The sequence below is a fragment of the Sciurus vulgaris genome (genome assembly GCF_902686455.1).
Source record: "Sciurus vulgaris genome assembly, chromosome: 2".
Taxonomy (NCBI): domain Eukaryota; kingdom Metazoa; phylum Chordata; class Mammalia; order Rodentia; family Sciuridae; genus Sciurus; species Sciurus vulgaris.
Genome location: NC_136462.1, coordinates 193,212,360 through 193,236,165, shown reverse-complemented (window position 1 = coordinate 193,236,165; position 23,806 = coordinate 193,212,360). Strand labels below are relative to the sequence as shown.

At 52.4% G+C, this 23,806-nt stretch overlaps 1 protein-coding gene across 3 annotated transcripts in view; it reads right to left on the bottom strand.

The window, feature by feature from the left end:
- Positions 1-8,765: 8,765 nt before the first annotated feature.
- SLC9A8 (solute carrier family 9 member A8) overlaps positions 8,766-23,806 on the bottom strand; it is a 71,735-nt gene continuing 56,694 nt past the window's right edge. For 2 of the 3 annotated variants that reach the window (XM_079127036.1, XM_079127038.1), the window contains 6 exons: positions 22,969-23,085; positions 18,204-18,286; positions 15,324-15,435; positions 12,596-12,816; positions 10,447-10,593; positions 8,766-9,708 (listed from right to left, as the gene is read on the bottom strand). In XM_079127036.1, the coding sequence (XP_078983162.1) occupies positions 9,601-9,708; positions 10,447-10,593; positions 12,596-12,816; positions 15,324-15,435; positions 18,204-18,286; positions 22,969-23,085 (788 nt within the window). In that variant the 3' untranslated portion in view covers positions 8,766-9,600. The remainder of the gene's footprint in view (positions 9,709-10,446; positions 10,594-12,595; positions 12,817-15,323; positions 15,436-18,203; positions 18,287-22,968; positions 23,086-23,806) is intronic. The other variant, XM_079127037.1, reaches the window with a different exon arrangement.

Sequence of the window (23,806 nt, the reverse complement as noted above, 5' to 3'; positions counted from 1 at the left end):
CATACACCTGGTAGATCACATGTAGATATACGATGTGTATATAAAGCTGCATTTCAACCACCTTTATTACCAAGACCAGCCCGTCTGGGGCACTCATCCTTGACGTTCTTCCTTTCCACATTCAGAACTGGCAATGCCTGGCCCACTCCTGAGAGCTCTAGTTTTCTAGTTTTCCGTTTCCAGATTGTTCCAGCATTATAGTAACCTTTAGCCAACTGTGATGCCACGTAATTTACAGTGGACAGAAGCAGGTGTGACCAAGGTGTCTTAGGAAGACAAAGTTCAGTGTCCCTAGCATCATGGACATTGTGCTCAGACTGCAATAGGAATACCACAGCTGTGCTCCTTCGTGGTGTGTATCTTGCTGTATGAGGTTGCTGTGATTGAGACAGTTCAATATATGCTAATTTAAAAATGCAGATGTTTTACATTTGATTTCTACCAAGAGTTGAAATGTTGAGAGATGATTTTAAAAAATAATAATAAAGTGTCTTCCATTGTTAAATGAAGTGTTTGGAAATGGCTTTTTTGTCCTACGTGCACCCCACTTGGAAGCGTGGGTTGCTTTGGTTTGGAAGCCATGTTTAGTTCTTATGACAGGACTCAAAATTTTGTGCTCCCTGAAGCTGACAAGTCATAGCCAGCACTGGAGCGAGGCACCTGTCTGCTGCGAGTCTCCACGTGATCTTGAGAAAGCCCGAGCCAGGCTGAGGGTGGTTCTCAGTGGTGTGAGGCCCTGAGTCGCATCTCCAGACCTGGGGGGAGAAAACAAAGGAAAGCGACATAATCCCAATTAGGTACTGTGGGATCCCCCTCTTAGTGATGGGAAGAAGGAGCTCCAGTGCGCTGTGTTCCCAGGGCACACCTGTGGACTCCAAGACAAAGGGGTGTGGGAGGTGGCTGGGGCGCACATCACACTGAAGGACATTGTTTAAAAATTCCATTTTTAATTTCCGCAAGGAGGAAGACAGTGTAATGCTGCCTTTTTTTGTTTGTTTTTGCAGTAGTGGGGATTGAATTTGGGTTGTCCCCCCACTGAGCTGTGTCGTGTCCCCAGCCCCACTGCCTAGTCTTTAACAGAAGACAGGTTTCAGGCACAGAGCCAGGTGTGTGCACGGAGGCTGAGGCAGGAGAATTGCACGTTTGAAGTCAGCCTCAGCAATTTAGGGAGGCCCTGAGCAACTCTGCGAGACCCTGTCTGAAAGTAAAATACCAAGGGGCTGAGGATGGGGCTTGGTGGTTGAGTGCCCCTGGGTTCAGTCCCCGGTAGCAAAAACAGAAAAAACGTGTCATGCTCGCAGCGCTGGCAGGATCATAGCTGGGTTTGCAGTTACCCTCTTAAGGCACGCCATACCACTTTTCCATTTACAGCAATGATAAAATTTCTCTTAAAAATCAATTTGTGATAAAAGCAAAATATAAGGCAGCAGTCTATAAGGCAGGGCGAGCAGAGAGCAGCTGCATTGGCAATACTGGCTGTAAGTCTGGCAGGGCCTCTGCCCACTCTACCCACAGGACTGGATTGCCCAGGCGGGTGGCTCGGCCTTCGGGAAGAGACAGGCTTCTCTGCTTCACACGCTGGCTGACCGAGTGTCCAGGCCCAGGAGCTGGCATTGCCGTGAGCTGCAGCCCAGGAAGTGGTCTTCCTGGAGGCGAACACAGTTTGGGGTAGGAAAGGATGCAGACTGGGCTTCAGAGGGGTGGTGACTTCAGAGCAGGCTGCTTAGTTTGTATATGTGAATGAAAATCATTTTAAACATCACCAGGTGATGGCAGCTGGTGGCAGCTGCATAGCACAGACTCTGCTGCCAGTTCTGAGCACCAGTCGGGGACCCCACACGCCTGATTACCCATCTTGGGACAAGAGCTGTGGCAGACGCTGCAGATGGCCCTGATCTCCCATCGCCCTCCTCCCCTGGCAATGGAAGCTCTGATTTTTAGACCCGTGGCCACCCAGAATAAAGACTGTTTCCCAGCTTCTCCTGCAGCCGGGTGGTCATGTGATCACGTCTGTCGCTTGAATGGAAAGTTGCCTTGTATGTCTTCTAGGACATGCTCTTCAAAAAGGCAGCTTGAGCCAGGCATGGTGGCGCGTGCCTGTAATCCAGCGATTGGGGAGGCTGAAGCAGGTGCAAGCTCAAGGCCAGCCTTAGCAACTAAGCAAGACCCTGTTTCAAATAAAAAATAAAAAGGGCTGGGGGTGTGGCTCAGTGGTCAAGTGCCCCTGGATCCCTCAGTACAAAGGGAGCTTGAACAGTGGCATGCACATGTGGTCCCAGCTACTCAGAAGGCTGAGACTCGAGGATCTCTTGAAGCCAGCAGACCAAGACCATCCCGTGCAGCTGGACAACACATAAAAATAAAAAGAGAATGGGAGCTTGCTCTTCCTGCCCTGATCCTTTTTCAAGACTGTGTGGCATGATGGCGGGGTCTGGAGCAGCCCTGTGAGACTCAGGGAGAAGCCAGGTGAAGGAGGCCGCAGGGCAACAGCTGGAAGGGGCCAGCCGGTCCCTGATGCTTAGGGGGCGTCACGATGCCTGCCGGCACTGCCTGCCTCCAGGCTCCCCGATGAAAACCCCGGTCTTGCTCAAGCCACATTTTTTTCCATTTGCTTTTTTTCGGGGGTGGGGGGCGCTTAACCTCCGAGTCACATCCCCAGCCCTTTTAATTTTTTTTTTTAGAGACAGGGTGTCGCTACCTAGGGTCTCACTAGGTTGCCGAGGCTGGCTTTGCACTCGGAATCCTTCTGCCTTGGTCTCCAAGCTATGGGATTAGAGGTGTCCACTGCACTCAGCTATTTGCCTTTATAAAAAACAAAACATATCACAAATTTATACTTACACTTCAAATTAAAATTTAGGGTCACAGACTTTTTATCTAAGCTTATCTTTTTCCCACGCTGAGAATCCTGGTTGTCAAGGGCACCAGGGAAGCCACTACTAATTTTGATTTTTGTCACCATGACTAAAAGTAATCATTACTGCTAGGAGGGGCTCTGAGCCTTCTGTCTGTGACCCTGGGAGAGGGTCTTGGTCACTCACCCTGGAGAGCATGAGGAGCCCTGTAGATTCACACAGGGGCAGGTGCGGGGCAGACTGCAGGTGCGGGGCAGACTCGCAGGACCAACTCCTGGCTGCCTGAATCTTCAGGGACCACTGAAGACAGTCGAAGCCACCATGGGTGTACCTGGGGCCAGCTGCCATTCATCTCCTCCTCTCACCGGAGCCTCTGTCCCAAGTGCAGCCACTCCCCTCTCTTCACACCCTCACTACACTGGCCACATCCTTGGGGACGTTGTTTTGCTTGTTGCTTTCCTTGAGTGTCTTTTGAGAATGAGGGAACAGTCTGAAATCCCCCCAGATATCTTTTTATTCTCTTGCCAGGTTGGGTCACAGGCCCACTCCTCACAAACCTCAGGCAAAAGGTGGGAATGACCAGGAACAGCTAGATCTGGGGGTGTGCCATTTCCGGGAAGGACATGGCCTTCCACTACATGAATCAATGCTTCTCAGCCCAGGCGACAACGGGGCAGGGGAGGAAGGAGGCTGGGGGCCGACGGGTGCACGTTAGGGATTGACGGTGTGTTGGTAGCATGTGTATTTGGTTTTCTTTTTAGATGTACATGACAACGCAGCGTCCTGACATCTCAGACACACACAGAGCACAACTTCCCACCTGTGGCTGTACACGGTGTGGTTTCCCTGGTTGGTGTTCATGTGTGAACACAGGAGTCGTGTCCGTTCACTCCACTGTCTTTCCCGCTCCCCTCCCCCCCCACTCCCCTTTGTCTCTTCTTCCCTCCCCCCATCGTGTGTTAGCATCTGCATGTCAGAGAACTTTCCTCCTTACAAAGTGATGTTTTACTACCTCTACATCTAACATACACTGGGCTCTTCTAGACAGACTAGATGTTTCAAGCGAGGACTCAGTTTATCCACTGTATAGACGACAATCTTGAAGAAGCTGTGCACACGCAACAACAGTTCTAATTTGAAAATGTCTTCAAGATATGAGCATCTGGCCTGCCCGACCCCGGGCGCTGTAATGCTCACGTTTTCAGGAGATAATTCTTCCTAGGAATTTGTTAATTGGGTTAACAAAACATTCAAAATTTGTTAACTAATTCTACTTTTTTGTCATACACTGGCAATCTCTTTAACACCTAGAAAACTCGATGGAGGTTAGGCCTCGTTTGTCCCTTATATACACTAGTAGGTTCACAGCAAAGTAAAGCCAAGCCGATAGACAAAGGAGCAGGGTCAGCCTGGCCTCATGGTAAGCACCCTGGCAAGGTGCTCCCGAGGACCAGCCCATGGAGTGTTCTACTCAACGGGGTTTGGCCCTGCCCTCAAAACACCTTGTAAGAATTTTAACAAAAGAAATCTACAAAATGTGTTCTATTTTACCACTTCTACTTTTGACATATCAGGCACTTTAGGACATCTACAAAGTCTAGATATTTCCAAAAGGGTATTTATTTAGCATTAACAAGGAGTAAAAGCCACACACGGCACACTGGTCATAAGGGGAAAGCGTCTGTTACGTAGCACCACCGGGCTCAGGGCCCCTTCTCACAGTCAAGGTCTTCTCCATGTCCTCTAACCCATGGGTATTTTTCAAAGCATGTATGCAAATTTCTACTCCAGGAATCCACATTTAGCTCCCCTGCGGGAAGAGTAGGGATCATGGGGTCCTCAGCTTTGTGCCAGCCCTTTCCCGGGCCCTGAGTGCTGAGGAACCGCTGCTCGCTTTCCCTGGGTGCCCTTGGGCCTGCTTGGGACTCCTCCCCTGCCCTCCACCCCCCACCCACTGCTCACAGAACTCCACTGCCGCAGTCAGAACGGCCTGAGCAAACCGCCTTCCACTCAGTCCCCAACAGAGGCCCTGTCAGCTGCCACATGTCACCACACTTGCAGATTTACTGTAACAGAGGGCACTTCTCCGGACCCAGGTCTCTCCGGAAGTGGGCAGAGGGGAGTGGGCTGGGCCACCTGCATGAAGGCTAGTTCAGAAGGGGCAACGGGGATGGAGCAGACAGACGCAGGTGGGGGGAGCTGGGCGGGCAGCTGTCCACCCAGAGCCTGCTCTGCTTGTGTGTTACATAGGTTTCCACCTCTGAGGGTTTTTTGTGGGTGTTTCTTCAAAACAAGCAGGACAAGGTCGGAGTTGTGGGCGGCCCACTTTAACGATCAGCTCTGCGCTCATACTTCTTTACCCACCGGCCGCCGGCGTCTGCACTGGGTCAGTACCAACAGCCCCATGGTGGGCGCAGAGGCTCTTCTGAAGGGGCATCACCATAGTGACTGGGTGGTTTCCACTGTGCCTCTGCACCAGGCGTCCCAGTTCAGACGTGTGCTCCTGTGGACCACGATTCAGATCACGACACCCTCCCTGTGGCTGGCAGCACTCAGGCAGTCCCAGCCCAGGTGGTGACTGGGTGACTCCTCCCCTTGGTGGCTGTGGTGGGATGGGACCAGGTGCAGGCCTGGAAGACTGGAGGCCGTGCTTCCGCCCCTGGGATGGACCAGAGCGGGGATCCGGCTGGTCTCACATCCAGTGCTCAGGGAGCTTCAGCTGAGCTCCGTAAGCCCAGCCACAGCACCGGTCACAGCCTCCCAGGAGGGGGACAGGCAGCTCCTTGGCTCCCTGGGCTCAGTGGAAATGGTCCCTGTTTTATTGTCAGGCAATGGCCGCCAGAGCTGCCATCACGGTGGCTTGCCACCAGCTTGGGAGATGAGCTCCTATACCGTGAGGAGAAGCCTCGGGCTGCCCACTGGACTTGGGTCCCTCCCTGGGGGTGGCGGCAGGAACCAGATCCAGGACCCCGTCTCACCAGGCCCTGCTGCCAGCCACTGCTGTGACAGCACGTGCTCACCGCTAGCCCAGAGAAGCTGGGCAGGCGTGGGCCCCGGGCGAGCCTAGGAGTGCAGGCCAAGCATCTGCAAAGACATGCGAACAGGACACAGAAGCCACCTCTGATTCAGCAGCACTTTTATTTCTAAATAAATGTCCAGTGACATGACTTTCCCACCCGTTCCTGACTCCCTACAGCCTGGAGACGAGCAGGGGCCCGTAGAGCCAGCACCACCACCAGCCCTGGAGCCAGGGCCCTCAGTCCCCACCGCCCCAAGCACAGCCTGGCCCCCAGTGCTCCCTTTTTTTCTTTTTTTCCCTCCCTGGGGTCCTTAAAAAAAAAAAAAAAAAAAAACTTTAAATAAACCTTTTTAGAGAAAACAATGAAAAAAACCAAAAACACCCAACCAGGACTCCTGCTGGCTGTGAGACTAGAGCTGGCCTTGTGGGAACTGCAGCTGGAGGGTACTGGAGCCTCTGGTGGAAGCTGGGACCTCCCAACTGTCCCTCCCTTGTCAAGTGGCTTCTTTCCTTTGGCCACCAGGCACCTGTTTCCTTCCAGTCCCACAGTCCTGTGGGGCTCACAGCAGGCTCCTGCCTGCAGAGCGGGAGCCCACGCCCTGGTGAGGGCCAAGGTGCCTTCTGCCTCTGGGACCGCAGGGAAACGGGACGGGGCAGGCGATATTGGAAAGTCCTTCCTTCCGAGGCCCATGAACATGCATTTGAGAAACAGCAGGGAGAGAAAGGAGCTGGCTCCTTTTTCTCTGGGAGCCTGTACTTCTGCCTGGGCCCTGGAGGTGGGTCCTGGGAGGACAACTAATGACTGCCTGCAGTGTCGGGAACATCTCAGATTTGGCTTCTATGCTCCAGCCAGCAGAGGAAACCGTGGTCGCATTTTGGAGGGAACGGGAGGGGACCTATTCTGCATTTAAAAATCCTGATCTACAGCAGAGCTGTGAGATCCTCCAGCTGGAGTTGGGGCAATTCCACCCTGGCCCGTGCCGCCCCCTGGCCTGCAAAGCCAAGGGGACCCTGGTGGCAGACCCCCGGCTGTGGCTCTGCCAAACGTGTGGGTCCATGAGAATGGGGACCCAGGACTCAGGGGGCCAGGTCTTGCCAAGGGCCCCCCCGCTTGTCCACCTTGCCATTCCACCACACAAAGGCATCTGTGGCACATAAGGACCTCTGGGCTGACCTGGGCTGCCACAATCTGGGCCAGCAGGGCCCCACCAACAACCCCACAGTGAAAGGGGTGGTGGCTTAGGGTGGGGTCAGGAGGGCTTCAGGTCTGGTCCTGGGCTGAGTGGCTGGGCACCACCCATGACTGAGCCATCCCCAGCCTGGCCCAGCCCACAGCTGATTCCACCTTGGGAACTCAGGAAATGCGAGTTAGGAAAGAAGCCTCTCCTTATAAAAAGACTTCACACCCCAAGTTGCAGGGTGTGGTTATTCCAAGGGGTCCCACAACCACAAGGTGACACCAAGAGTGGGACTTACTCCAAGAGATGGCAATGGAGCGGCTGCCAGGGTGCAGCTCTGATGCAGCACGTCTTGGTTCACTGGCTACAGGGCCAGTGTTCCTGGGGGCCCTCACCTCACTCTAAATAATACCTTCCAAGTGCCACAGCTGCTCTGTCCCTGGGCTAGGCCTGAAGCAGGCAAGAAGGTAGAGCAAAGCTGGATACTTCAACATCTTCTACAGGTACAACCCCAAATGATACCCCACCTGAAAAACACCCCCAGCGCCTTCTGCTTACTACAAAGGTGAAGCAAGTCACCCTCATCTCTTGAGGTTGCTCTCCCAGGTTGCTAAACCCTCACTCACCAGCAGGGGGCAGAGGAGACTCAGGCCTTGCCAGTGGCTCCCAGAAAAGGTCCCACCCCTCACCCCAGCAAAGGCTGGTGGCCCTTCCACCAACCACAGATGTTCCCCACAGTGACATTCTCAGGTCTCAGCAAAAAGTGGGAGGCATAATGTGGCTGGGGCACTGGAGCTGGTGACAACAGTCTGAATTGAGAAGACTCCATCTCGTCTCATTCCTTAATCTATGAATTTAAGATTAAAAAAAGAAAATCTTGGCAAGTTATTGAGCCTGCAAAACAACCTACATCTCTGATATCAGCCCCTGAATTTCAGGGGAGAAAGAAATTAGTTCTGGGCTGGGCTAAAGGGACAATCTGGTCTCAGATCCCTGCCTACTCTCAGGTAAGGAAAAGGTCCCCTCCCTCTGTATCCTCTTCTTCAACAGAAAAGAAATGGTGGAGACCAGAATCATGCAAGGCAGTGGGATGGCCTGAACAGTGGGGTCACGGTGTGGGACCCCAGGAAGGAAAAGCCGGCTTTAGCTCTGTGGAGTACAAACTTCCTTTCCACACATGAAAGAGCAGAGCACCTGCTTCTTGCCCCACCACCCTGACTGCGGCAAGTTCCGGGGCAAGGTGAGGAGTGGGGCTGGGGCCTGGCGAGAGTCCCAGCGGGCCTGAGGGCAGTCCTTCTGACATCCAGTCACCCTGCCTGAGGCACGAGATGTGGAAATGTACCTGCTACCAGCCCAAGACCTGGGCCCAGAGTGTCCCACTGAGAGCCAATGACATGCGCGTGATGAACTGAATCGCCTGAGGGTTCTGCTCTCCCAGACTCCACCTGTGGATGGGCGCAGTCCAGCAGTTACGAAAAGGGCAGGGGGGAAGCGGGTGTGGGTCAGGAACTCCATTTCACGTGGACGCAACTGGCAGCTTCTTATCCCAAGGTGGCAGGGAGCCAGGGCCATGGGGTGGTGCCTACTGGGTGAACTGTGTGTGTGTACCTCTGGGTGGGGCGCCCACCCAGCACGGGAGATGGACAGAAACCAAGATGGTAGGGACTGGAAGGAAGAGAACAGAACCCCGAACAGCAGAGAAGGTGGCAGCAGGTAAACGGCAGGGGGACACCATGGCCCGGCAAAAGGCCTCTGACTGGATGAATAAGACCCGTGGAGCAGCAGGACCCAGTGAGGGAGATGGGATGGCTGGGCAGCAGCTACCAGGCTCCTGGACTTGGTAAAAGTGCAAGAACTGAAACAGAATCCAGACAGCCACGGCTGGCCACATACACTTTTCCAGCTTCTCTCTCCAGGGGGCGCTCTGACTCGCAGAAGAGGCCCAAGGCCCCACCCTGAGACCCCAGGGCTGCAACTTTCAACCAGGCTGTAAGAAGGGCCCAGCGTCGAGGTGGGCACCAGTGTAAACATTCACAGTATGCCCAAGAGGGCAGCAGCTGCCTGCCCGGGGAGACAGGCTGTGAGGTGCCAATCAGAGGTAAAGAAAAAGGGTCACTCGGTTGTTCTTTCTCAGGGAGCACAGCAAACACCAGAGGGAGCGAGGTGTTCGAGCCTTCTGGGCGCTGCTCCCCGCCAGCCCCCTGGGTGGTGATGAGGCCCTGACGCCCAGTCTCCAGGCGCAGTGTTCCCTGCAGGCCATGCTCCGACTCCTTGTCCAGGTAGGCAGCTCTCTGCGGGAGGCAGGGGGTGGCAGAGGCAGAAGGGAGCAGTACCTGTGGGGAGGCCACTCCACTCTGCAGGTGAGAAGCCACGCTGGGCCGAGGCCCTGCTGGGCGAGGAGTGGGGGGAGGAGTGTTTCTGAAGCCTGGAGGATTCCGGCCACACCTCACTCCACGTCTCACGTCCTGCAGAGCCGCCAGGTGCAAGTACTTCCAGGGCCACACGGGGTGTCTGTGGGCGGCGAGGCCCATCCCGGGCGCTGTGTGGGTCAGAACAGCTCCTGCTCGTCGTCCTCGGAGCCCGACGGGCCCTGGCGTACCTCCTCGTACCACTTGTTGGTGAGGCTCTTCATCTGGATGCGCCCGTGGTGCAGGTCCTGGGCAGCAGACCAGAGAGCCCGGTGAGGGGAGGAAGGGGCACCTGAGGGCCCCAGGGGCCTGAGAACAGGACGCAGGGAGTAGATGTAAGGACAGAAAGGAGGCGCCTCTGTCCCTTAGCAACTCAGCGAGACCGTGCCTCAAAATGAAAAATAAAAAGGGCCAAATATGGAGCGCAGTGGTACGCGCTGGCTCCATTCCTATACCCACAGCACAAAACAAAACCCCCCAGTCTCTAGAAGCATCCACGTGTTGGCTGTGCCATCTCGTGGGACTGCTTTTCCTGCCTGGGCCTCAGTTTCCCTAGATGTCAAGTGAGATCAGGGCTGCCCACTGCAGGGCGCTGGAGACGGAAGGCAGTGACCATGAGCTTGTGCTGCTTGGGTGGCTCCACACACGGACGGCTGTCACGTCGGCCTGGGGAGCAAAAGGTGCTAGGCGGCTGGAAGAGCCGCAGCCCCAGCCCAGGGCAGCAGCCACACCCAGGAGCCACGCACTGCGGGCACAGCCTGAGGCCCTGGGGGCCGAAACCATCAGGCAGGAGCGATGAGCGGCGTGAACAGGCCGTTGTCAAGTAAGCAGGACATGCATGTGTCAAACATGCAGCAGCTGCCGCTCCTTGCACAGCCTGCCGCAGGAGCGGCTCCCACGACACCCTCCCCACGACTCTCTGCAGTCCATCATGGTCCTGAGGGGAGGCAAGGGACCCCGGCACGTGTGGCTGACCCACTTCCCACCTCTTGTGTTAGCCTCCGCGTGAAGAAGGGGTTCAGGTACTTGGCGTCCAGCCACATGAAGCCCTTAAGGTCCTGCCGCCGGATGTAGTGGGCTTCATACTCCTCCTCCGTGAGCTCGGATAAGTGCTCAGACTCGATGGTGTTGCCCTGGGCGATAAGGCAGCCAGATGCCTCAGCTGGCACCAACTGAATGCCCCACAGCTGGCACCAACTGAATGCCCCACACCACTACCTAGAGCCCCCCCCCCCCACCCCCCCCCCCCCGGTCACCAGTGTCCCCAACCCTAAGTGCACCTTACAACCAGGCAGGGTGAATGTGGGTCGTGTCAGCCTCCTGGGAGTCCAGGGGAGGCGGGGCAGTCTGTAAGAACACCCTGGATGCCAGGGACCCTGCTGGTACAGCTAAGTCAGAGGCTTCGGTTCCAGCGAGGGCAGGCCTCTGCCAGGCAAGCCAGAGCGGGAGGGCGGGAGGAAGAGCCCCAGGGAGCGAGGACTCAGGTCTCAGGGCACTGTGCATCTGCCTGCGCCCCAGGCCCCCAACAGCCCCACCCTTGGCCAGGAGGCCCAAAGGTCAGCAGCACCGGAATGCAGGAGTTTCTGCTCTGCCAGAGGAACCTGGACGCAGCCACGGGAAGGCGCCTGCCAGTCAGCCACCTCTCTCCCAGCGGGCACGCAGGTGTGTGCTCGGAGTAGGGAGGAGGAGGAAGCGCCCTTTGACACTGTGCAGCAGGCTTCCCACGCCCCGGCCCTCGTCAGAATCACCCGGAGGGCTTGTTAAACCTAGAAACACTGGGCAGGAACTGCAGTTTCTGTCTCAGAAAGTCTGGGGTGAGGCCTGAGAATATGCATGTCTAACACGTTCCCAGTGATGCTGCTGGGCTGGGGACCCCACTGTGAGGACCACCAGAGTAGAAAGTGGTGGTTAGGAGCGCAGACCGTGGAAGCTGTGGGACCTCAGCTGTGTGAGTGCGGCTCTCCTGTGCCTCAGCATTCTCATCTGCAAAATGGGAGCCAGGAGAGCGTCTGCTTCCTGCAGGTACTCAGGACAGCCCGAGACAGTCACGTGCCTGCACCTGAGAGGGCCTGGCAACAGAGTCCCCACTGAGGATCCCTCCTGGCCCTCCTACAGCCAGCTCTCGGGTGGCAGCAGCAGCATTCTTTCAGGCTCCCCCAGACCTCCAAGACCCTAGTGTGAGGCCCAGTAGCCTTGTGACAAGCCTGCCATTCATTCCGATACCCACACACAGGTTTGGTGATCCATGAGAGAATGTGTAAATGAACAAGAAAGCTGGGGGATGGGGTAGGGCAGAAAGGCCTGGGAGCGTGAGAAAGGTCCTGCAGAGCCCCGTCCGGGTCCCAGAGCTTTCTTCCAGCAGCATGTCCCTGGCTGAGGCTCAGTGTGGAGGCCTGAGGCCCAGGGCCATCAGGCCTCACCTCCACTGTTGGACCGGCAGGTAAAGTTTTCTGTGTCTTTGATGACTGACTAAAGTTACCAATGGCCTCAAATAAGGGACCTAGAAAGAGATGCATTTCCTGAAATGTGAGGGTGGGTTGCAAGAGCCAGCACAGGAGGCCAGGGCAGTGACCCACTGTCAGCAGGCCTGGCTCGGCACAAGGGCCTGAGTCTGAAGATTGGGCAGGGAGGCCTGTGCTGTGGACCCAGAGGGCAGCCTGGTGGCAGGAGGTGGCTTGAAGGAAGCAGAGGTGGGCAGAGAAACAAGCCTCGGCCAGACTGCAGCTGGGCCCTGGACCCCTCTAGCCCCAAGCCGGGCCCTCCCTGGCCTCAGGTCCCCAACACGTCTTCAGCAGATGCCGGGAATGGCATGATTTTGAAACTTTCCAGCCCTGGGTCCTGACCGGTGGCTCAGCTACGGTCTCAGAGGGAAGCAGCAGAGCTGGCCCACGGCCTCTGTGGCCACAGGCAACCTTGAGTCTGGACAGCCTGTCCCTGATAGAGTGCCCTGCTGCAGAACCCTAGTCCCTTCTCAGTGCAGCCCGAACTAGTGCTCCGATCCCTGCGGCACAAGAGCACTGTGGGGATGCAGGCAGCTCAGCCGCCTGTCTCGCCGCCCAGCCTCTGGCAGTGGGTGGGGATCCCCATCCCAGCAGACCTGCCCCGCCCCGCCCCACCCCGCCCCGCGGCACTGACCATCTTTTCTGTCTTGCTGAGGTTGACGTCCTTCTTGCTCCTGCGGCGCGCCTTGGCATCCTCGATGTCCATGAGGCGGATGAGGGGCATGGTGCTGCCACCCAGCAGCAGGATGGTGAAGAGCACGATGACGATGGTGGTGGTGCCGATCAGCTGCCGCTTCTCCATGGGCTCCAGGTCCAGGTGCAGGCTCAGGGCGTAGGGGATGGCCCCCCGCAGGCCTAGGGGCGGCAGGGTGGTCAGGGGAGAGGCAGCAGCTTCCCGCCAGGGTTCCCGACCACAGCCAGTGGGAAATGGTTAGAGCTGCGGCGGGGGCAGGGAGGGCGGGGGCAGAGGAGCGGGGCCCAGGCGTGCCTCTCCTCCCCTCCACAGCTGCACAGACATCTGGTGCGGGGACGGGCCAGGCCACCAGGCACAGGTGTATGTGCAGGGAAGCCGCCAGGCCTGACTCATGACAGCCGCGGCAGGCCAAGCCTGCGCCCTGCGCCCCAGGCCTAGTGCCAGATGCTTTGCACACATCGTCATCAGGCCTTCACAGAAAACCCTGCGTGGCTGTCGCCACTGCGCTGCAGGACACTGAGGAGCCAGGCCGCAGCACAGGTGTCCCACCGGGGCCCACAGTGCACGTGCACCCTTGTATCTGAGGAGGTTGTCTTGCAGTGCTGATGGGGCTCTGGCTGCCAGGGATGGCGACAGGCTCCTGGGGCATGACAGAGCTGCGGACTGAGCTAAGACAGCCCTTTACTCTGTCAGAAGCTTCCCGACTGCCCTGGCGCCAGAGCCAGACACCAGCAGCCGGGGCCCAGCCCTTGGGAGCTCCCAGAATGGCTGGGAGGAGACTAAACGGGGACTTACAAGGTGCTGAGTGCCAGAGACAGAGGGAGGGCGGGGGCAGCGACAGCCATAGGGCTGCTGGGACGAGGAAACGGGCTGCTGCAGCGCTGGCGTCTGGATGGCCAAGCTGCTGAGGCAGCCGGGGTCCAGCATGAGCACCACGCCTGCACTGGGTGGTGCGGGGGGGGGGGGGGGCATGAGCAGGGTGAGCCAAGGACGAAGAGACCTGGTGTGTGTGACGTGCAGCATGTGCGTGGCCAGCCAGGGCTGCAAGCCTCGCCTGTGACTGAACCCATGGACAGAGAGGCGGGCAGGCAGGGAGCTGTCTCCGTGGGGGACCATGACAGCCAGGGAGGTGGTCAGCAAGAAGGCTTTTTGGAGGGTGCTGGATGAACGCGGAGGCCGAGGCCAGGACGGGTGAGCTCCCGTCATTGCGGGCCTCACTGCACGGCATCGGGCTGGGCTGTGTCCTGAGGTCGGTGCGGGAGAGCTGGGGTTGGGTGGGAGCCTGAGGAGACCCCGCAGGGGAGGAGGGCAAGGGGTCTGCAGGCCTCAGGCAGGTGGGGGAGGAAGAGGGAGCCCAAAGCCCATGAGGTGGGCTAGGACGGGGCGACTGGGCCTAGCAGGTCTGGCTGCAGGTGGTCTCCGGTGAGCAGGCCAAGACCAGTCCCAGTGGGCTGGACAGGAGATGGAGGAGTGGAGGAGTGAGTGAGGGTGGCCACCCCAGGTGGCATGATGGAAGGAGGGTGGAATGGGGCTGAGTCGAAGGCGATGGTTTTCTGCCGGGAAAGAGAAGAAGTCTGGACACCGAAATGCCTACGGGAGGAGCCAGCAGACAAAGGCAAACTCCTCAAAGACATGGAGGAAGAGCCTGTCGGGGAGCCAGCTGGCCTCACCCCCAAACACCCCCACTCCCCCAGGGGCTCTCCTCCTGCCCCTCTCCCAAGACTTCACAAAATATCTGATGCAGTTCTTGGGTTTTCTTGGAGATTTTCAAGACCTTGGATCAATTACTCCAGGGTTTTTCTTCATGGGCAAAAAGGATTAAAAAACCGAGTTTCTCTCGCTATATATGAGTACATGCATATATACACACACATCAAACATACACGTATTTTTGAAAAAAAGAAATCTAAGACAAATTTACATTTGTGCCATTGGAGAGAACATCATAAAGCATGTTGATATATTCAACCCACATGGAAATGTTTCGATTATACTATTTAAACAAGAAAGCACAGAGAACTCCATGTATTACTCAAAAATATATTTAAAGATGCCTAAGGATCCGGTTCTTTAGGAGCCAAAGGTTTATGGAATCATTTCCATCCTTGAGAAAGTAGAGAAATATGATGGAATAGCAGTTGGAACATTGAAATGAAAGTGACAGAATTTTGTGACTGAAGGAAAACATACCCAGCGTTAGCATGCAGGGCTGGGTGTGGCTGGTGGCAGATGGGCCTGGGCTCCATCCCCAGCCCTGGAAAGACAAGAATCGCAGGTGGTTTGTGAGAATTTTAACTTCCACCTCTTTTATTTTGAGCCATTATTACTTCAGCCTAGTGCTGGTTGTCTCTGGGCTCCCTGGCCTGTCCGGGAGGCGGGTAGACAAAGAAAGGGCATGTCCTGGCTTTGCCTCCTGTGGTCCCTGGATCCCAAGCATGTCCTCTGTCCTCCAGGACCCTGGGCTTCCTTATCTGCACCGCACAGCACTGTGGCTAGGGTGCCATCTGGTAGGGGCCTGGCTTACAGTAGGTGCCCGTTAAAGGGCAGCTTGTATGAACTTTGGCTCACGAGGTTTTCCAGGGTTCTAGCAGGTGACTTGAGGTTCTCCCTGCCTGTATGCACCATGATTACAAATGTCTGTCATTCACTTACTCAAGATTTGACTTACCACTAAACCACATGATGAACATCATCTTTGGGGTGATTTTATGATCACGGAAGAAGTTCAGGAGGTAGGAGAGAGGGAAGATGTTGACGGCTCTGCCGAACAGTACGAGCACCTGTTAGAGCAGAAAGCGAGTCTCAGACGAAAACATCGGCTTCTTCAAGTGGACACTTGCCCATGTCAGCGCAGACCCCGTACACAGCGTCACCACCCAGCCAGCCCGTCGGCCAGGAAAGGTACGAATGGCGCAAGGCCAGGCCAGACACGGTTTCTACACCTGGATGGGACTGTGTGTGGTACCTTTCCCCTGGGATTACAGGCATGCGCCACCACACCTGATTTCAAAGTCGGAAGAGGGCCAACGGTGTCAACAGGGCTGTGGTAATGACAGCAGAGCAAATGTCAAGAGGCCTTGCAGAAACATCCAGAGAGTGACGTCAGGGCAACCTGACTCCGAAGGTACCAGCACGGGACAGGTCTGTGCTAATCTCCCTACTGGACAGGCTCTGGAGGGACAGTGCTCCTACTTCTCTCACAGGGACAAGGAGGGAAGGATGAGTGTTTCTGGGCAAGGAAACACTGCTCTTTGAGCAAAAGGAAAATGGAGTACATTCTACAAGGAGGCCATACACACACAGTCTAGCCAGTTGCTATGGCTTTTGGTTCCTACCATCTCCAAAAGCATATCAGTCTTATAAAATAGAGCCGAATGGGCTGGGCTGGGCGTAGCCCAGTGGCCGCGTGCTTACTTAGCATGAGCAAGGCCCAGATCCTTAGTACTGCAAAAACGACATGATGAAAAACCAAAGACACAAAATATGGCTTTATGTAAAGCTTAAATCTTATCCAAGTGAATCTGTAGAACTATTTATTAATCTATTTTCATTTTCATCTTGGTCCTCACCAAAACTAACTTGAAAAAATGATACACACATGCACATATTGTTTCTGTTAACAAACATGAACTGAATGTGCCTTGGGTGGTATGCCTTGGAGGGTCAAGGGAATTGACTGTTCCCAATTATCCAATGTTCCAGTGCCAGGAGCTGCTAAACATTTCACATGCGTCATACCTGGCTATATTTACATCTTGTAGCAGTCTTATGAAGTAGGTGTTATTGTCTCCATTTTATAGATAAGGAAACCAGGGCATAGAGAGCTTAGGAACTGGTTGAAGTTGACTGGGTAGGAAGAGGTAGTTTAAGTTGTAAACCTGGTGCAGACCCCAAAGTCCACCGTCTAGACCATTGAGCTGAGTCTGAATAAAACAGGGGCTCTGCTGGCCATAGGGCCGGTCTGTGTCCAGTGCCCGGGGAAACTGAGCCACTGCCTGGGGCGTCCTCCTATTTTCCTCCCTATCCATGGCTGATATACAGTCACCTCCCAGGTTCACCATGAAACCCAATCTCAGCTCCTACACTTGTGTTTCAGGTTTGACCAAAGGTGGCCCCCTTTATCCAGGGACAACAGTAACGACTATTGTACTTTCTATCAAAGGCTTTTGCTGCTTTTCTCTTGTCCTGAAACCTGAGTTTAGGGGACAGACAATGGAAAGACAGCAACGAGTTCTTGCCAATTGAAAAGTAGAAAAAAGAACCCAGATGGCAAGGAGGACATCTTTTCCCTTAGGGTTCCTTATCTTCTCAATGGCTGTCTCCCCGTGTGCCAAGCAGGTAGTCCTTACCAGTTTGCACACGATAGGTGACAGTGCTTTAAAAAGTCTGCTTCCTAACAAGCTGGGTTGTAAGTGGAATTGGCAATAAAAGTTAACAGAAAACAAATTATGATGTATCCAACAGGAAGGTGTGGAATTAGTTGTGGGGCCTGGGGCTGAGGGATGAGCTCAATCTGAAGGAACAGAGACCAAAGGAGGAACACAGGCAAGGGACCTGGAGATGTCTGGCCAAATGCCCAAATGCCAGAGGTCACTGATATCACTTGATTCAGATGCTTGAGGGAGCTGGACCTTTCTTTTAAATATTAGACATTTCCCCATCCCATTCCCTAAAAGGATTTGATTTTGCTGCAGATGATTATATTTCTCTTTTCCTTATTTATTTATGGTACTGGGGACTGAACCCAGGGATGCTTTACCATTGAGCTATACGCCCAGCCCCTTTTATTTTCTATTTTGAGACAGGGTCTCACCAAGTTGCTGAGGCTGGCTCTGAACTTGTGCTCCTCCTGCTTCAGCCTCCTGAGTCACTAGGATCGCAGGAATGTGCCACTATGCCCAGCTTCTCTTTTCTTTTTCAAAGGTGTATTCCAGTTGTTTTACTGTCACCCCCCCAGCTCAATTATAACCCTGTTTCCACATCATAAGCAGCATCGGGTGATTCCCAGGAAATCACCCGGGGTCTGGTGAACTTTATTTTAACCAGTAGCTAAGGTCCTACTTTAAACAGGCACATTTGAAAAAACCAAATGGCAGTAAGAAGGTAGTACCTTCATTATAAATTATTTAGAAAAAGAATAAAGGAAAAAACATTGTCCCCATGTTAACAACTTCTGTGAACATTTGTCAGTATTTTCTTTTTTCTACACATAAAATTTATACATGTCATGACTGGTGACAGAATCAGTTTTGAAATTTGCTTTTATCATCTAACATGAAATCATATAAATTTGTACTTCTTAGAGGAGACCATAAATTCAAGTGCACTGCAAATTAAAAACTATGTGAAAGTCCTTTTCCAGGGTTATTCAGTCACTTAATTTCCCCCTTTTCCCTCTTGCATGTGATTTTTAACAAAAGAGACTTTAAACAGAAGTGTGTCTATGTAGCTGTTGACTCTGAACAGTTAACAGTTACATAAATGAATCCAGAACATGTTACTGATCTACAAATAAGTATTTAAATTAAAAAACAAGGAAAATACTTACTATGCACCAGATGACAAAGGAAATTTCAAACTTGTGAGGGAAACTAAAAATGGACAGGCCAAGAAATGCAAACACACATGTTTCTGAAACAAACCAAAGAATGGATTATTCAGCCCCAACTATTTTCTTCCAATTTAGCGCTACACTGTTAAGCAAACATGCACAAGTCATGAGCTAACATGACACAGTCTTCATTTTCTGGAAAACACGACAACCAATATTTTGGTCAAACTGTATGTGGATTTTTTCTTTCCCATCACACTAGCAACACCACACGTTGTTCTCCAGAACCTCCCGCGGTAATGAGCCAACTGTCAAATTCTTATTTAAATAAACACCATTCCACCCGGAAGATGATAAACCGAATCTGCCCCTTTGCCCAGCACTGTCATTAGCAAGGGTCCTGACAGCAGCAAAGTGGCAAAAATTCAGAGCAAATGGCTGCAGGCAGCAGATGACAAGCGTGAAAGGGCCTTTGGTTAGCTTCCCACCAGTGCGACAAAGTCGAGGGAGAACTGGGCATATTTAATGCTGCCGCCGGGGTTAGAATGCAGCCTGAGCCCAGCGGGACTTGCAGGAAGAGATCCGTTTCCAGCTCTTGGCTTTGCTCCACAAAGCAAACGAGCACCGACTTCCTGTGTAAGGCAGTCACTTGTGTATTTTAAGGAAAAGCACCTTATAAATTTCTGGGTGCCCTGCTTAAACTATGATGTTCTCCAGAACAGCCTAATAATTAGGGAGACATGGACCATATTTTAAAATAGCTGAACATCATAAAGCATTAAAACTGTTTAAAAACATTTCAGCAATGTTTCTTCTTCAAATGTGAATCTTTTTTTTTTTTTCTGTGCATACTGAGGATTAAACCCAGGTCCTCACACAAGACAAGCCAAGTTCTCTACCACTGAGCTACACCCCAGTCAAATGTATCTCTTTTTTTTTTTTTAATATACATATACTTTATTGATATACATAAAATTAGAAGTGCAGTCTTTAAAAAAGAAAACAAAGGATTTAGAATGTTGTCTAAAAGAAAAAAAATAATATATTCAATATGAAATATATACGCCAATTACCGTGATTGCTTTACATTGTGTGTATATATGCATATATATGTATTGAAATAGCACATTGTACACCATAAATATGTACAATTATATATCAATTAAAATGTTTTAAATCAAATAATAAATAATAAAAATGCCGTTCCTCAAAAATAAGGAGAAGAAAAAAGAAAGTGAACTATGTAGTCACCATGTTGCGTAAGAAATCTTCTAACATCAAAAGAGAAATTATGGGTCTCTTCACATACCTGTATTGCATTTAGTTGTTTACAATGCTGGAAAGAAATATCCTTACTTTTTATAAACCTCAAGTGTAACCCTTGTGGTTGTAAACAGCTTTTACTTGAAAAGGAGTTTGGAGCCAGCTGTTGAGAAGGACTAACATGGCCATACCTTTCTTCCGGGACCAGGTGTGACTGTCCATGCTCACCAAGAGTTCTCTGGCTTCTTTTTTCTTCTCACACTCATCCCACACAGACCACCTTTCTCTCCAGTGTTGACTACACACTCACTGATCCTACCAGATGCTGCTGCCAGAGTCAATAGCTACTGTATGCTCCCCCAAGTTTCAGGAGTGAGTACACAAGACTTGGATCTGGGTATAATAGGGAGGCAGGACCAAAGAAAGTCTCAGAGCAAAAGGTCTTTATACTTGAGACTTGGTCTTTAGAAAGTATATAGATTTTAGCATTAACTGGCTGCTTTCTAAAATGCTTCTTGAAAGTCCCATATTCTGATAAACCTATGATGCCTATTTTAAAAGATACATAAGCAATAGTTTTATTGCTTTTCTAAGAGAAGCCAGGTGCAGCGGCCCATGTCTGTAATCCCAGCAACTTGGGAGGCTATGACAGGAGGACTGATCCTCAGCAATGTAGTTAGAACCTGTCTAAAAAACACAAACAAAAAGAGCTGGCGATATAGCTCAGTGGTAAAGCACCCCTGGGTTCAATTCCTGGTATTGAAAAATTAAAAAAAAATTTTTTTTAAAGTTCACCAGAAATTTAGAGTATTTGACTTGACGTAAAGGGAGTTCCAAGAGTTCAAAGCTATATTAAAGAATTTCAAATTTATGCTAAGTGGGTGGAGCTCAGTGGTAAAGCACGTGCGAGCATGCATGAGGCCCTGGGTATCACCCCTGGCACCACACATAGAGACAGACAGAAGTTCAAAGTCAAACTCATTATGTCAGTGTTAGCTCTTTTTCATTCCAAATATTGTTATTTACTATGAGTTCTCCCAACAAAACCAATATGCTTGCACTGATGAATCATTCCGTAACGATGCTTCCTTCACCAGGCAAGAGACTTATAAGCCACGTGCTATAGAAGCTGTCTCAAAATGACCTTCGTTCTACTATGTGTTAGAGTGCATGGCTGGTCCTGTGTGTGTATGTGTGTGTGGGGGGGCGCTAAGGAACACCTTTGCTTGCCTCTGAATCTGCCTTTTTATTTGAGAACTGGATTCTTTAAATTAACTGACCATAGACTAGAGATTTCTTCATGTTGTCAGAAAGGATTTCATCCACACAGCAAGAATCCACCTGTTTTGTATATGTGTTAAGTGCAGAAAAAATTGGAGCTGTACTTCAGGCAAGGAGAACAGTCAGAGCTGATGAGGTGCATTGTTCTGTCTGACCCACGGGGAAGATCTGCCTTGTCACTTGTCTTTCCAGATCTCTGACTCATAATAGTGCTTCATTAAATCAATAATCAATCCAAGCTCTTCATTTTGTTCTCGAAGTTGCTTAAAAAGATCCAGAGGAAAAAGGGTTCTTCTGGAGCAAGTTTTGCTTCAAAACTCTTTTGCAAAGGAACTTTGAAAGCAATGAATCAAGTCACAGTCATGCTGTCCAACTGGGAAATAGTCTTTCCCCCTTTCTGGGATGCGGTTTTCGGCCCTTCCTCTTTGCTGAGGGACGTCCAGAAAAGTTGCATCCTGGGCCCGCCACTGCGGACGTAATGCCGCCCACCAAATGCCAAGCAGGTCAAGGCCGTCAGTCTAGCATCCTTGGTGCTGGAACAAGATGCTGGGTCGGGAGCGCGCCAGGCATCTACCCAAGGCCCCAAATGTATATCTTTTAAACTTTTTAAAATTTTTTTTGGGGGGGGGGCTACTGGGGATTGAACTCAGGGGCACTCGGTCACTGAGCCACATCCTCAGCTCTATGTTTTGTATTTTATTTAGAGACAGGTTTTCACTGAGTTACTTAGTGCCTTGCTCTCGCTGAGGCTGGCTTTGAACTTGTGATCCTCCTGCCTCAGTCTCCCGAGCCACTGGGATTACAGGTGTGTGCCACTGCACCTGGCCCTTTTTAAGATTTTTAAATTTGAGAAAGGGTCTCGATAAGTCGCTGGGGCTGACCTCGAACTTGCAATCCGCCAAATTGGGCAATAATACTCATCCTTATCATACTTGAAGTTTTTTCTTATCTATTAAATATTTTTGTGATCTTTTCAAATACGCACATTTAGAACACATTCATATCTACTTTGTGTTTTCCCCTGGCAGCCTTAATTATAGTTCATGGACATATCATGGTTAACCCACCCTCTGCAGATGAAAATTTAGACTATTTCTACTTGATATGACAAGCTACAACTAACATCCCTGCACACAGGTTAAATTTCTTAACAGGTTAAATGGTGGAACTTGCCTGGCCCAAGGAGCCTGTGCCTTTTACATTTAGGCAGATACTGCAGATGACGCTCCAAGAGATGGCCCCTCCCACGCCTGACTTCCATACACCCCGCAGAACTGAGTATCACCAATTTGCCAATTTGCTTAAAAGTTGCCAATCTGATAGGTACCAAATAGAATTTCCTGGATGTTTTGCTCTAGGTTCCTGTAACTTTGAAGATGAGGTCAGAATCTTTAGCCTTGGCTTTTAAAGAGGAATATTGTGGAATAAATACCCACTGGCCTTGGGATAAAGAGGCCTGGCTGACAGCACTGATTCTTGGGCAGAAGGTCATCTGGCCTCTCCTCACCTGAGCCTCCTTATCTCCACATGGCCAGACCCCCTCCTGGAGCATGACAGGGAACTAGTGCTTCAGAATGAGCCAGGGGATACTGGTGACGACAGCTGGGCACAGTAATTCGGGGCTGGCTTAAAGGGACAGTGTGACTGGCTCCTTCACTCCAGGTATGAACTGGGGAGGAGATAAGGGAGAGGTCTGAGTGTGGGGGAACCAGAGCCAAGCTGAAACTGCTCTTCATGGTCTAGCCCAGCCCAGCATGGGATCCCCAATTGTGTCCCTCAGGATGGCCCTGTGGAGGAAGGGCTCCATGGACGAGCCTGGGAATGCTGGCACTATACCCCCTCAGAAACCCGAGATGCCCTTGTGCTCACAGCCTGCTACCCTTACCCCAGGATCTCCGGAACTTGTCTTTCGCCATGGAACTCTTGGCATCTAACCCTCTTCAATATCATTTCCAGGGAGTTTTTGGAAATGTCCCTTCCACACCCTAGAAACACACATCCCAAATATTCAGTGAGTGGGCCCCGCTGTGTGGTCAGGAGTGAGGCTTGCTTTATGACGGTGCACAGTCAGGGCAAGAGCACAGACGAGGGGCCCAGCACCTGGCGTGGAGGAGCCTGCTGTCCTGCTGCCAGGGGAACTGGCACTGACTCCCACCACAGGGCAGGAAGTCCACCACTGCGGGATGGGCCCATGCGCCCGCCACCAGGGAGGACTCACCGCACAAGAAGGCCACGGTCCGCAGGGTTTGCTGCATGAGGATCTGGGTGACCGGGGAGAGGTTATGGTGCGTGTAGTGTGACATCACGATGCCCGAGAACAGGATGGCCATGATGCCTGGAGAGGAACAGAGAGGCAAAGACATAAGCAGCGGCACAGCCTCTGCGATGGGGTGCCCGAGTCAGGCGGCACACTCCTACCAGCCCCAGAGCCTGGGGCATTAGGGCTTTCAGGAAAAAGGAAAAGAAAATAATACATAAGGCCTCGCCTCACGGGGCTGCCAGGAAACAAGGGCCCCTCGCTCTCCAGCACCAGCTTGGGCAGTGGCTTCCCTTCTCGAAGCCTCAGCTTGCTCGGCAGGTACTGGCACCAGCAGTGCCCACTCACGAGCTGCCAGCAGGACAAGTGAACACGAACCATACACAGTGCCCCCCAGTACCAGGCCTCACCAGGTGTGTGCCACTGATGCCATCCAGGGACATGAGGGGACAGGTGAAGCTTGGGGGGCAGAGAGCCTAAGGACAAGGAGAAGGGGCAGCTTGGGGTGGGCTTTCTAAATACTTCTCCTTAACTTTGAATTTTCCCGTAACCATCAAACATGGAGACGTTCTACTGAAGAAGGTAACACATCTCTTCTTCAAAGCCCTCCATGATCCATGGCCTTCCGTGCCTGCTCAGGTTCTGCGTGTCCATGTCTGTCCCCTGCCCTGCACCCTCCTCAGGCACTTGGCTCTGGCTATTCTCAGCTCATCCCTGTCCAGGAAGCAGGAAAGGGCTTTCCATGTCAAGTAAGGATGCCAGTGTTTCCAAAAAGCCATCAAACAAGATGCCAACATAT